This window comes from Centruroides sculpturatus, unplaced genomic scaffold, assembly GCF_000671375.1.
Source record: "Centruroides sculpturatus isolate CEXI.00-Female unplaced genomic scaffold, Cexi_2.0 scaffold623, whole genome shotgun sequence".
NCBI lineage: Eukaryota > Metazoa > Arthropoda > Arachnida > Scorpiones > Buthidae > Centruroides > Centruroides sculpturatus.
Genome location: NW_019384836.1, coordinates 317006 through 330094, shown reverse-complemented (window position 1 = coordinate 330094; position 13089 = coordinate 317006). Strand labels below are relative to the sequence as shown.

The window sequence follows — 13089 nt, the reverse complement described above, 5'->3', positions numbered from 1 at the left end:
TTGCTGTATTTTTTCTATATTTTAAGTGCATATTATTAAAATACTATTAACATTATAAATTGAATTATTTTTATTACTTATATTTCTGAGAATATTTGTAAATTCTAGCCTCAGAAAAAAATACAGTATTTTAATAATATGCACTTGAAAATTTGATATATTGCAATGATTTTTATTTCACAATAAAAATAAAAGTACACCATTTATGAATCAGTTTCTTTTATTGGATTATCCAATTTGCGCGATCCTTCCCATTTGATAGATAAATAGTCGACTCTTCCAGATGGTTTTACAGTTGCCAACACTGCTGTTTTCTTTACATGGGTTCCTAGTCTACTAAGTGCAATTAACCTAAGTGGTGAAAAAGTTTCCTCATACTGCACACATACAATTATATACAAGGCGTGGTATAGTGTTGGATTTCCTGTCATAAAATAAAAGTAGCATTAGTATTTGGAACATGTTCCCTTTAAAATGTAGGGTGGCAAGAACTGATTTACTATGAATGCCCTATTCTAAGCCATTTGTAGAATAAAATACAAACCTGCATAAGCCAAAAAATCACCTCCAAATTTGATTCCTGGTGTAATATAATATCCTTTTTCCCACAAATTGCAAAATACAGCATATTGAAGCTTTTCTTTATCACTATTCATAAGCTGCCAATCATTTTTACAAACTTCCATATTTTTCCAAGGACATTCTAATAATACAAAATTTATAATTTTTTGTTAAGTATAACTGATCTTACAATATTTAAATTATTTAAAGAATTCTTTTATTCAAGTTATAAGATGATGAAAAGTAAAAACAATGAAGGAAACAAAAAATTTTGAAATTCCTGACATTAATACATCTATCTGGTTTATTTATTTATAGATTTCATATAACTCAGCAAATGTACCATGAATATTCCTAATTTTTTTGATTAAAATCATATTTTTTTCTATCCACGATTGGATAAATTTGCCAAGTTCTGTGAAATCTAAAAATGTTTGAAATACATAAAAACGGAAATGTATTTGCTTTAATGGAATTTAAAATCCTCATGTTTTAGCCAAACCTGCTTCAGTATACATGTTATATTCCTAAAATTAGTAATTTTAATTTATTTTTCAGTGTTTTTTTAAATTTTATTTTATTTTGTGTACAAAGTTAACAAGACAACAAACTAATTTTACTCCAATTTCAATGATTTCTGAATAATTCCTAATGTCAATAATTCCTAATGCTGATTTTCAGTGATTTATGAATAATTCCTAATGTCAATAATTCCTAATGCTGTTCACAATTAGGAATTATTGACATTAGGAACAGCATTAGGAATTATGACAGTGACCAGTGACTCCCTGTCAAGTAAAAAAGTAACTGACTATATATGTGGGAATCAGAATTGCTGATTTTCAAGGGTCGATTTCTCCATCCCCAAACACCTGAAGTAATTCGGAATATCTGGTTTGAAAGAAAATTGTTTTCTTAGGTAGTGTGCAAATTTCAAGATTTTCTGTAATGTCGTTGCCAAAATATAAGCAATTCAAAAGCACAAAAACTGCCAAAAAAGCTGAATTTTCTTCTTCATCTGGCACTGCAGATGCTCACAGAGAAAAAACTACTGGGTCTAGAAATCTCAAATTTTAAATTTAAGCCTTTCTTATTATTGGTTAGGTGCTAGTCAAACTTCCTGGTCAATAGGTCAAAGTTCATGGGATTTCCCATAGAGCTAATTCAGTTTTATGGCTTAATTTTATGCTTATAAGAATAAAATTGCATGGAAACCAAATGAATTTTATTCAAAATGTTACTCAGAATTACAAAAGCTCAAATTTATGTGATTTAAAACTTTTTATAACAATCTTTCTAAATGGTGTATTGAAAGCGTCAGTCAACACCAACAAAATTACATGTTATTGTTTTATGTCTTGATGTAGTAATACAATTATTAAACAAAAACATCTGAGATGTAAAAATTTATGACAATTTAGACATGAGTCAAAATTTTTCTTATGAGTTTTTCTTTGGTAAAGATAAGCTTGGTGATTGGAAGTGGTACACACAAGATTTTTATCTGTATTATTGTTTTCTACATATTGCCTCCAAGTGCCAAGCTTATCTTTACCAAAAAAACTCCAAATAAAAATTTTGACCACTCTAAATCATCATAAATTTTTACTTGGTGTAATTTTTTTACATCTCAGATGTTTTCATTTGGATAAAAAGGTATGTAAAGTAATCTTACCCAAATCCAATATTACCTATAATTGTATTAATTAAAAACTAATTTCTGTAAAAATTTAAAAATAGAAATATCAACAATGGCTGATAGATTATTGAACTGCAATTTGAAAAAATTATAGACCTATAAATTCCCATTTGCTGTTTATCTGTCCTTCATCTCAAGAACAATGTTAGATAGACAAAAGTCAAGACCAGATATGGAAAGCTTAGGGACAGTTAGTCCCAATTAACTATATACAAACTTCCAGTCTTAACTGGAAATCATGTGATTTCAATTTAAAAATTTTCCCCAGAACAGAATTACATAGATGACCAGCATGACACTGTTATTATCAGGAAAAGTATGATATACAGGGACAAGACACTACCAATTTGAGATCAATAGCATATATTTTAAATCAAATAAATCAAAACTTGGAGTCCAGTATTGTGATGTCACAATAATTTTTGCTCATTCCTTTTACATAATCATTTCAAAATTTTAGCAGTTAGAATCAATTCAAAGCAAAATTTACAAATGAGATTTTTTCCAAATTTCACTTAAACTTTAAAAATAAACCAAAAATATACTGTACAACAGGGGTGGCCAACAAGTCAATCACGAAGCCAATTTTGGTCAATCACTTGTGATGTCTTGACTTAATGTGTTACACTTGAAATCGAATGCAATGCGTGAACGTACATGCAAATGCAACTGTAGTGATATTGGACCTCCACGTCCTCCAACAGATGCAGCTTTGTTGGTCCATGTGCAATCCATTTGCATACAGTTGTAAAAGGAAAACCAGAAATGTCGACAAAGGTGTCACCCTTTGTCTACATTTCTTATTTCCCTTTTACCGAAAAAACAAAAAAAAAAGAAAAGCTGAAAGAGGGACAGAGAGAGTAGGTCAGGACAAGAGGAAGGGAGAGAGAGGAAAGGTGAAGTGGTGGTCTCCAAAACTCACAACGTTGAGTTTCAATTTTTCTTCTGTTTAAAATGTAAGTACCTTTTCTTCATGTTTTAAATTAAATTGTGGCTTTTCTTACCTATCTAAACATAGCATATATTTCATACCCCCCTCGCCACTTAGACTATGCCTACGACAACAAGTCAATTGCAACACATTTTTAAGATAAAAAGTAGATCTTATGTATACAAAAGTTGGCCACCCCTGCTGTACAAGGCAATTTGTTTCTATTTATTTTATTTCCAGTTGTAGTATTTTATTCTCATGAATCTGAAATTGATATTTTTACTTTCTCAAGAGAACCAGAGTTACAAAAATAAAAAGCAGTATCATACAATTCATCCATCTTAGGTAGTATTTAAAACTGTCAGTTATAATTAGGAAAGAGAAAATAAATCATTATTGGTGACAAGATTCTTCTTTATAAGGTAGGAAAAATAGCTTTATTAATTTTCCTTTATTATATTTAAATACACAATTCCATTTAAAAACTGTAAATATGAAAATATTTTATAAAAGATTTTTGGAATAAATTACACATTTTAAATTAATTTTATAGTCTTTTGAAGTAGTTTTTGCTTTTACATTTCCAGGGTATTCTTTCATTTTGTGAAATGAAAGAATATCCTGGAAGAGAATAAATTAGCTCTGTTATCAATATCATTTTCTTATTTTTAGTCCTGAAATCTAGAAGTGATTTCAGGACTGATTGTGAAACACTGTAAATATTGAAATTTTTATATCCACAAGAAAATACTCATTTTTGTAAATAACCTTTATTTACCTGTATCTCAATATTATAAAGTATGTGATTATAATGCATACAGTATTAATCACAAAAATGAATTGCATGCAAAGTGTGACAATTTAATTCCTGGAATAGCCATGTGGTGTTGCCTGTGACATAATTATATTGAAGTGACATGCACATTCATGTTCGAACATGTTTGAACTAATACATACATACATTTCAAGCTGATAGAGCTAGTTGTTAATTAGCTAATGGGAAGGTAATAGCTATCTGTATGTACTCTTCGGCATAAAAACGAGTGACTAAAATTTAAAGCAACATATTAATATTAAATTTTGTGCAAAAATTGGCAAATGTGCTGCTGAGAAATTGCAACTGTTGCAAGTGGCATATGGTGAAGATGCCAGTGTGTTCGAATGGCATAAGATTCAAAGCTGGGTGAAATGTGAGAAGAGACCCAAGAAGCACAGCCAAAAACAACAATGGTGGTTGTTAATATTAACAGAGTGCAAGATTTAGATTTAGAACACTACTACTTAGAAGTATTGCAGAGATTACAAGATTCTGTTTGAAGAAAAAGTCCTGAACTGTGACCCAACAAGTGGATCATTCATCATGATAATGTGCCAAGTCACAGTGAGACATTTTCTGGGCAAAAAAAAAAAAAAAGCAATTATCCAATTAGATCATCCTGCCTATTCATCACCTGAATTAGCTCCCTGTGATTTCTAGCTATTTTAAAAATTAAAAGAGCACTGAAAGATTTTCTAAATATAACTGATATTCGACAGAACGTGAGATGGCTGCTCAACAGTATTCCAGAAAATGAGTTCCAGGCTTGCTTCCAGAAATGGGAATGCCATTTAAGTCAATGTATAGATGCACAAAGAGAGTGACAGTAGCCACTAGTGTACAGTTCTGCATGTACGTGGTGCATTCAAGTTATAACACCTCTAATTTTTTTCTCACAAACTAATCATACAAAAACTGTGAAACTTGTGTTACTTCTTGACATAATCTCCCTGCAGCCATACACATTTTTCACAACATCAACACCATGATTCCATGGCCACTGTGAATGCTTCTTTAGGAGTCTGATTTGACCACTGGAAAATTGCTGATGCAGTAGGGGCATGGCTAGTGAATGTGCAAGCACGGAGAGTGTCTTTCATCATTGGAAACAGCCAAAAGTCACTAGGAACCAGATCAGGTGAGTAGGGAGCATGAGAAATCACTTCAAAGTTGTTGTCACAAAGAAACTGAAGCGTCACGTTTACCTGATGTGCTGGTCTTTTCAGGTCTTCATGCAGGATTGTGTGCACAGATCCCACAGAAATGTCAACTTTATAGGCGATGTGTTCCACACTCATTTGGCGATCCTCCAAAACAACTTTCTCCACTTGCTCGATTATGTCATCAGACCAGCTGGTGCGAGGCCAAGATTGTCTTGATTTGTTGTCACACAATGTTCTGCCTTCTTTGAACTGTTGCACCCACGAATGCACATTAGATACATCTATGACACCATCACCATATGTTTCACTCAACTGGCGATGAATTTCAATTGGTGTCATACCACTCAAATGGAGAAAATGAATGATTACACGCTGTTCTTGTAATGAAAACATTGCCATTTTAAGTATCAAAAACAGTCTTCATTCTCGCTGCTGCCGCTAGAGTTCTGTGTGCCGTACAGTGCTACCATCTCTGTCATGCATTCACAACGAGTGCACACGTATTTTAAAACAGACCGCATGTTTCTATCTGTTTCCAGTCCTGAGAAAAATAATCAGAGGTGTTATAACTTGAATGCACCTCGTATAGTTTTTAAGGTGCATTCCAGGAATTAAATTGTCTCACTTTGTATGAGAGATAGTTGTATGCATTGTTCTTTTTGTTCAATTGAAAATTTACCTATTTCATTTATCATACTAGATTAACCAGATGATATTTTTCCATTCATTCCAGATAATCAAAAGTTCACTATATTTTATCATCATTTATAGTTATTTATAAACAGAAAACGAGAAATGGATGTAGTTATATTATACAAGAGGTTATGAAACCTGAATCTCATCACAAAAGTTTTTGAAGAACAATGATCTAAATGGATAAATTCTTTCAATTTATTTTTTATGCATTTAATTAGAAATGTCTAATGACAATTGATTTCTTTTCCCCTTTAAAAATCTCCTGCATCTAAAATTTAACAGTGACAACAACAACACAGAACTTTACTATAAGGATATTAAAAAGTTGTTTAAAACTATTTCTTTAAACAATCTGTGAAGACAACCAAAATATATAAAGTAATAACATTTATAGGCGTTTTTCAGTCAACTTTTTTAATGCTTTAAATGACAGGCTAAAAAATGGAATTAGCAAAGCAAACAAACTTTTGATGAAATGACCTAATTGTAACTAAATGAGAAACAATGGTTTTGCAATGTATCTGTTTCCTTAAATTGTAACACATTCTGCAAATCAAAATTTACTATTTATAAGACAAAAGATAAACAGCAGTTGTAATTTTTATTTTCTTCTCATATTTTGAAAGGAATAAATGTTAAAGGAGAAAAAAAACTAATAGTGATAACAACAGAAAAAGTAGAATTAGAGTTCATGATTTCAAGAAAGAGCATTGTTTTGAATAGTTCATAACATCAGATTGAAATGAAACATTTTTTAAAAAATAGAAGTAATATGACCTTATTGCATAACATTAAATAGATCATGTTTTCTCATTACTGTCTGTTTTAGAAAATGTCAGGAAACTGTTCTCTGGGTTAGTAGCAAAGTATGTTAAAATCAGGATGATAAATTATACAATATTTGAAATTATTTAAACATCATACCATTATTATTATTATTATTACTATTATTATTATACCAGTGGCATATGTCTTTCTATTAATCTAAATTTAAATTTTAATATTTCTACTGAACTATATAATTCACAATTATTCACAAAAAAATGAATAGAAATTATCTAAGGCATGCAAGTAAATATATTAAGCTAAGTATAGTTATATTTACTACAATATAATTTTATAATGATTTTATTTTGCAGAATTGTCTTTTGACATTTAATGAAAATTTAAGTTCTGTAATTTTAGTTGGTGTATAATGCTGTTTTTTTTTTAACAGTAACGACAAACGACAATGTTTGTCATTACTGTTATACCTTACTAGAATGAAAAGTGCTAGATTATATTCAAATTCAAAAGGGACCCAATAAAGTTGGTATTTTAGGGTTATTCCAGCCTTTTTTAGATGCCATTAACTATTTATTTATCAAAGAATTAGCTAATTTAGAAACTTATAATCTTTAGGTTACAGGATAGTCATAATTAAAATACTCTATTCAATGTTATCTGGCGCAACATGTAGCAGTGCAAACAATCAAATTTTGTATGCTGACATTTCTGAACATGTGGAAGAATTTCCTTAGGAAGAAAATCTAGTTCAAAAATTCACCATTATGGTGTTATGGCTCTGCAAGTGGCAAAAAACTTTGGTGCAATTTCTTAAGGTATCTTAACTCTTGAAGCACATTTACAGCATTGGCAGTCTATTAAACAGCATCACAAAAAAAGGAGCCCTCAGGTGTTATATGAATTGCTGCTGATTTATAGTAATATGAATGGTATTTCAAATGCTATGGGCAGTTTTATATCCAGAAATTGACCATAGCATATATGCATTATTCATATGTTATATATTTTTTTTTCTTTTGCACTTCATCACAAATACCATAATGGTGAGTTTTGGAATTAAGTTTTTTCCCATTCCTAGAAATGTGGAAATCACTTCCACATTTCTAGAAATGTCAGCAAAACAAATTTAGCTGAGTTTGAACTGCTAAATGTCTCTCCAGACAACAATGAATAGGAGTACTTTAATTACAATCACTGGTACTTATGAAAGTAAAACAATATTCATTTTATAAGTTACTCCACAACAGAACTGGATTTCCACTCAAATAATACCAAAGTAATTCAAGTAATCCTTTAAATCTGAATGATTTTCAGATGTGTCCAACATATTTTCCTAATGTTCAAATTAAACTCTTATCCAAATTGATAAGATTCGAGAAAAAATCATTTAACCTTGGCACAGGAAGTGCTATATCATATTTAAATATACAATATAATTTTATAATGATTTTATTTTGTATACAATTTTTCATTTTCAGGTCAACCTCACTATTATGCAAATAAAATTCTCAGGTCATCTGAGAATTTTATTTGCATAATAGTCATATTTCAAAATCATTACTATGAGAGAAAATTAGAATTATAAGTTGTAAAGAATAAATATATATTTTTCACTTATAACTGTGTTACTAATTATTACAAATTATTGTGTTAACAGGTATTAAATAAAAGTTTATGTTGCTTAATAGAAAACAAAAAAAAATTACATAATCAAAAAATTATTTCTGACTCAGCTTGTCAGTCATTCTATAAATAAATTTCTATCTACTCCACTTTTAACTAAAGTAAACTGAAGAAAACCTGCAGAATTATGCTAATTTATGAAAACAATTATTTTTTTAATATAATATTTATATAATATAACTATTTATGTTAACTTTTTTTATTAATATATTATATGGTAGTTAATTTTTGAAGGCTATTAATTAAATATATCATTTAGTTTTCTTTATTTATCTAAACAAAAAAGTTTAATCTCAAACATTACAGTATATACCCAGAAAAGTTTATTCAAAAGTTACTGCATTTCTTGAATTAGAAGCATATCCTTCAATTTTTCTTAGATATGAGAAGTACTTCTATTTTACAAGTGGTCTTATTTATTTTAATTAAAAAATCATTTTTTATAGCATATATAATTTTTTAGGTGCAAAATTTTAATGATTTTCTATTTTTTTATTTTTTGTTTTAGCCAACATAGAGGTTTGAGCAGTCTTTTGTAGGTTCTTTAAATCTATTTTTCTCCCTGTTCCTCCACTTATTTTCAAACTGCTTTTATAACATTTCACAACAGAAACATTTTTATGCATTTTAGTATAATACAGGTCTACAAAAAATCAAGGTAAACACTTTTATTTTGCTATAAATCTTTCATTTAGTTGTGTTTCTTAATGTGTTCACCTTTTGCATAATATATACTCCTCACTCTATGTGGCCAAGCATTTAGAACCTGATCTATCATCTCTTGGGGGACTTTTGTAATTTCTTCCTGAGTGATGTTTTAATCCATTTAATGTACACACAACATTTCATTTCTTTACTCTTTGTTTTAAGTAGCTCCAAAAGAAATAATCACAGGGAGCAGTATCACGATTGTTTGGTAACAATTGCAAGAATTTGATAAATGCAATTTTACTCTCCTATAGGAATGGAATTGTAGCCTTTGCCATATGTGAAGGTGCAAAGTCCTGATGAAATACAAAGTTGCCATCTAGAAACAGTCTCTTGGCATCTGACCAGAAGAAAGGTGAAGGATCTTCTTAATGTAGTATTTTGATGATACTTTTGCTCAGGTTCCACGAAATTTGGCTTTGTTGTTTTCTTTTCTACAATTCTGGTCAAACTATAACCCTTGTGGATGAGATGCTAAAGTTGGTGGTACTTCAGAGTGATTTTGGCTCCTGTTAACATAGCAGATCTTCCTCTTGCCTCGAGATTTAGTGAGATAGAATCAAGCTTCACCAGTTGTAATAAACTTTTGCCACCCATTTTTCTCCAGCAAGTGGTAGAATGATCAAGACCTGCAGTTTCTCTCCTGAATGGATGCATTAGAAAACTCATGGCATGCAAGTTTCTTGAAAAGTTTAATGCCCATTTTCTTCAGATTATAATTGGTTACTTGTTGATTAACATCGAACTTCATCCAATTTCTGATTGTGTTGGTGGGCTCTCCATACTGGCCATAGTCTTCAGCCTTTGTACTGTCGCCTTTGGTCAAATACATTTTTGACCATCACTGCTTTGCTTTGATTCTTGTCTGGATGCTCTCTACTTGCTATTTTTAATGTTTGAAATCTGTCTAATGGAAATGCATTGTCCTTTCATCCTTCAATTCTTCTGAACTTGTCTCAAGAACTGTCTAAGTTCTAAAACAGTTCTAATTATCTCAACTGTTTCATCACTTATTTTCTTATGCACTATTTTATCCTAGATAACTGTTCTGGACACATGCACTTGCTAGACTTTTTACTATCCAAATGTCACCCACATCATTATGCAAATCACTTTCATTACTCTACAACATTCACTTGAAAGTGTTCACTTTGATTTTTTGTAGACTTGTATATGATTTATAATTTCTCAGAAAGTATTAAGTTTTTAGTATAGTTTTGTGAGCAGCCATCTTGTCACATGTAACTACCATTACTTTCAGCCATTCACAGCTTTTTTCCAACTATTTAGATGTGTTTCAAAATAGGAAATGCTTTAATTTGAGAAATACAATAACTATAATATGTTGAAATTTGAAGACTTATTTCAGTTAAGTCTAGCTTGTTTTTTAATTTTAAATCATCAAATTTCACACGTACAATATATTCAAAGACTGATTCAATTATCAAACATATGATTAAATCATCAGATTACTTTCAGGTTGTATTTGCCTGCAACGCTAATTTAATTAATTATTACCAAAATTTGACTTGAAGAAATTGCAGATTCAAATTCTGCTATGGTTTAATCTTTTCTTTCATAATGTTTTAAATTACCTAAAATTAAAAATTAAATATAATTATTAATTTTTTATAAGATGCTGGCACAACTTTATTTTTAGACCAAATTTTATTAATAATTTGAATTAACCTTAATACAGACCATAAATAATCTGACAATTTACATAAATTATATATTTGGTATAAAAAATTTCAATATAATTTAAAAAGCAACTTAAATATTTTACCCTATTATTTTATATTTATTGTAATTCTGATCATATGCATTTCCAAGAACTTTCAAGCCTTTTGATTCATCATCACTTAATCAGTTTCTTCTGTGAAGTGAACAAAAGAAACTGATTAAATATCTCATTTTGTCTCATATTTGTATGGTTTCTTTTATGAAGTATCCTTGATGTTGAGCTGAAAAGCTTGAAAATGCTTGCAAATTGACATACATTAATTGAGATCCCCAATAAATAGGAAATAGCAGATTTTAATAATTGGAGAAGAGTTTTTGTTAATGTATTTTACATTGAAATTACCTGTAAATAATTGAACCATACATAAATCTTCAGATATTGGCTTAATTTTTTTCATTTCTTCATCTATGACTGAATCTCTTGTTATAGTATTACAGTTTATTTCATTAAAAGAATTTTCTTGCAGAACTGTTTCATTGCATACAGTTTCATTGTTTTTTACACTTTCTTGCTCAGAGCTATTCTTCTTTAATTTTAGCAACTTTTTCTTTTTACCTTCCAATATTTTATCTGCCATTGAATAAATTTCTTTTCGCCTTCCTTCTTTATAGAATTCTTGCTAAAATTAAAAGTTTGTTAAATATTTAGTAAATTATTAATATAAAATAATTAAAAATAATATTTTTTATAAAGAAATTCTTTTCTGTTCTTTGATTTAATAACAAAAATTATAAATCTCAAAAATAATAAACTATTACGATAAAATAATGAAATTTAATATACTTATTATGTAATTTCTTTGTCAAAAGTTAGCATAAAATAGTACAAAAATTACATTGTCATAGAAACTATAAAATTACAGTATATTTATACTCAAAAGCAAGTAATATAATACTTATATTTTACTATATATTTTGCTAATATTGTTATATTTTTCCAGCTATTTAAATATAATAACTTGTGCACAAATGAAATTTTTGAATTTTTTTCTGTATTTTCTTTTAAACCTATAGATTCACTTTCATAAACGAGAGCTAGATATAAGTGATAGTTCAGATTTATCTGGGCACAATATTTGACAATACTTAACTGAATATGACAGCTTAAACTATAATTAATCCAAACTCTCGCCTAATTAATCAGGCTATTATTATGCTATAATTAATAATTAGAAACTGAGTAATTTGCTACCTCTAGTATCAAATTACTTAGTTTCAAATTATTAATTATAGCATAATAATATTCTGATTAATTACAGTTAGAGTTTGGATTAATATCAATATATTGGTATTCGGGATGTTGATATTTAAACTATGACCTTAGACCAACATCTAAGGCCACAGTTTAAGCTAAACATCACACATGAAATCAATTTTATATAATACATATATTCAATTAGTAATTAAATTAAAAAAAATGATATTTATGAATTTATTTTCATTATTTCAAAATCTCATGTTTGAGATAAAAAGAATTAAGATTTATCACTTCATTTTCTTAGTTTTTTAACTTTCTAGAATGCCAATGTTTAATTAAATAGTTCAGTTTGGATTGCTTAAAACAATAAAATTTTTGTTAAAATAATTATGTTAACTAATTTTCTGATTAAGATGGAAATTTTAGCCTAAAAATGCATAGGACAGGTTAAAATTATTTTAAAATAGGTTTGACCATGTTAATTATCAGGGATATTCATGATAGGAAGCTTTTCTCCCTTTTAGAAGAGTTGTATTCTATGAAAACTATGAATTGTGAACACACATTCTGGTGGAATGATTTGTAATCTTTATTTCTTCTTTGTTAGACCACTTTATTGGTTGGCGTTGCCTTTTTTGAGGAATACTTTGTCATTTTTTAAATCACAAAATGACTCGGGCCCCTCTGTTTGTGGATTTTGATAATCAGTGATGTTGTGACATATATAAGGTGTGTAATTTCAGAAACAACCAACTCAACTTTTTCTGAAACATAAGAACTGTGAAGGTGGCTGATTTTGAAACTAATCTCCAATCTTCATTCCCCTTTTTATCCCTTTGTTTTGTGGCTAGCTTAGAAATTTACAAAAATCATCACTGGAAAGAGTAGAAAAATACATAAGATTAAGTGCTTAGCTAATTTGTTTAAAAGATGATGTTTTTGAAACTATACACCTCATATGTCAATAAATATTTATATCCATATTAATAACGGGCTACAATTTATGCTTATATCTATGAAGATAACCAGTTCTTCATTATGATCATATATTTTATATATAAAAAGATTGTATATTATATATATAATCTTTTTATAAATAATATA

At 29.0% G+C, this 13089-nt stretch overlaps 1 protein-coding gene across 1 annotated transcript in view; it reads right to left on the bottom strand.

Moving 5' to 3' along the window:
• Positions 1 to 95: 95 nt before the first annotated feature.
• The window catches only part of LOC111630218 (tRNA-splicing endonuclease subunit Sen34-like), a 21373-nt gene continuing 8379 nt past the window's right edge, over positions 96 to 13089 (bottom strand). Inside the window, exons 2-4 of the mRNA XM_023374288.1 lie at positions 11131 to 11407; positions 545 to 703; positions 96 to 424 (exon numbers count right to left, since the gene is read on the bottom strand). Coding sequence (XP_023230056.1) covers positions 204 to 424; positions 545 to 703; positions 11131 to 11407 — 657 coding nt within the window. The 3' untranslated portion in view covers positions 96 to 203. The remainder of the gene's footprint in view (positions 425 to 544; positions 704 to 11130; positions 11408 to 13089) is intronic.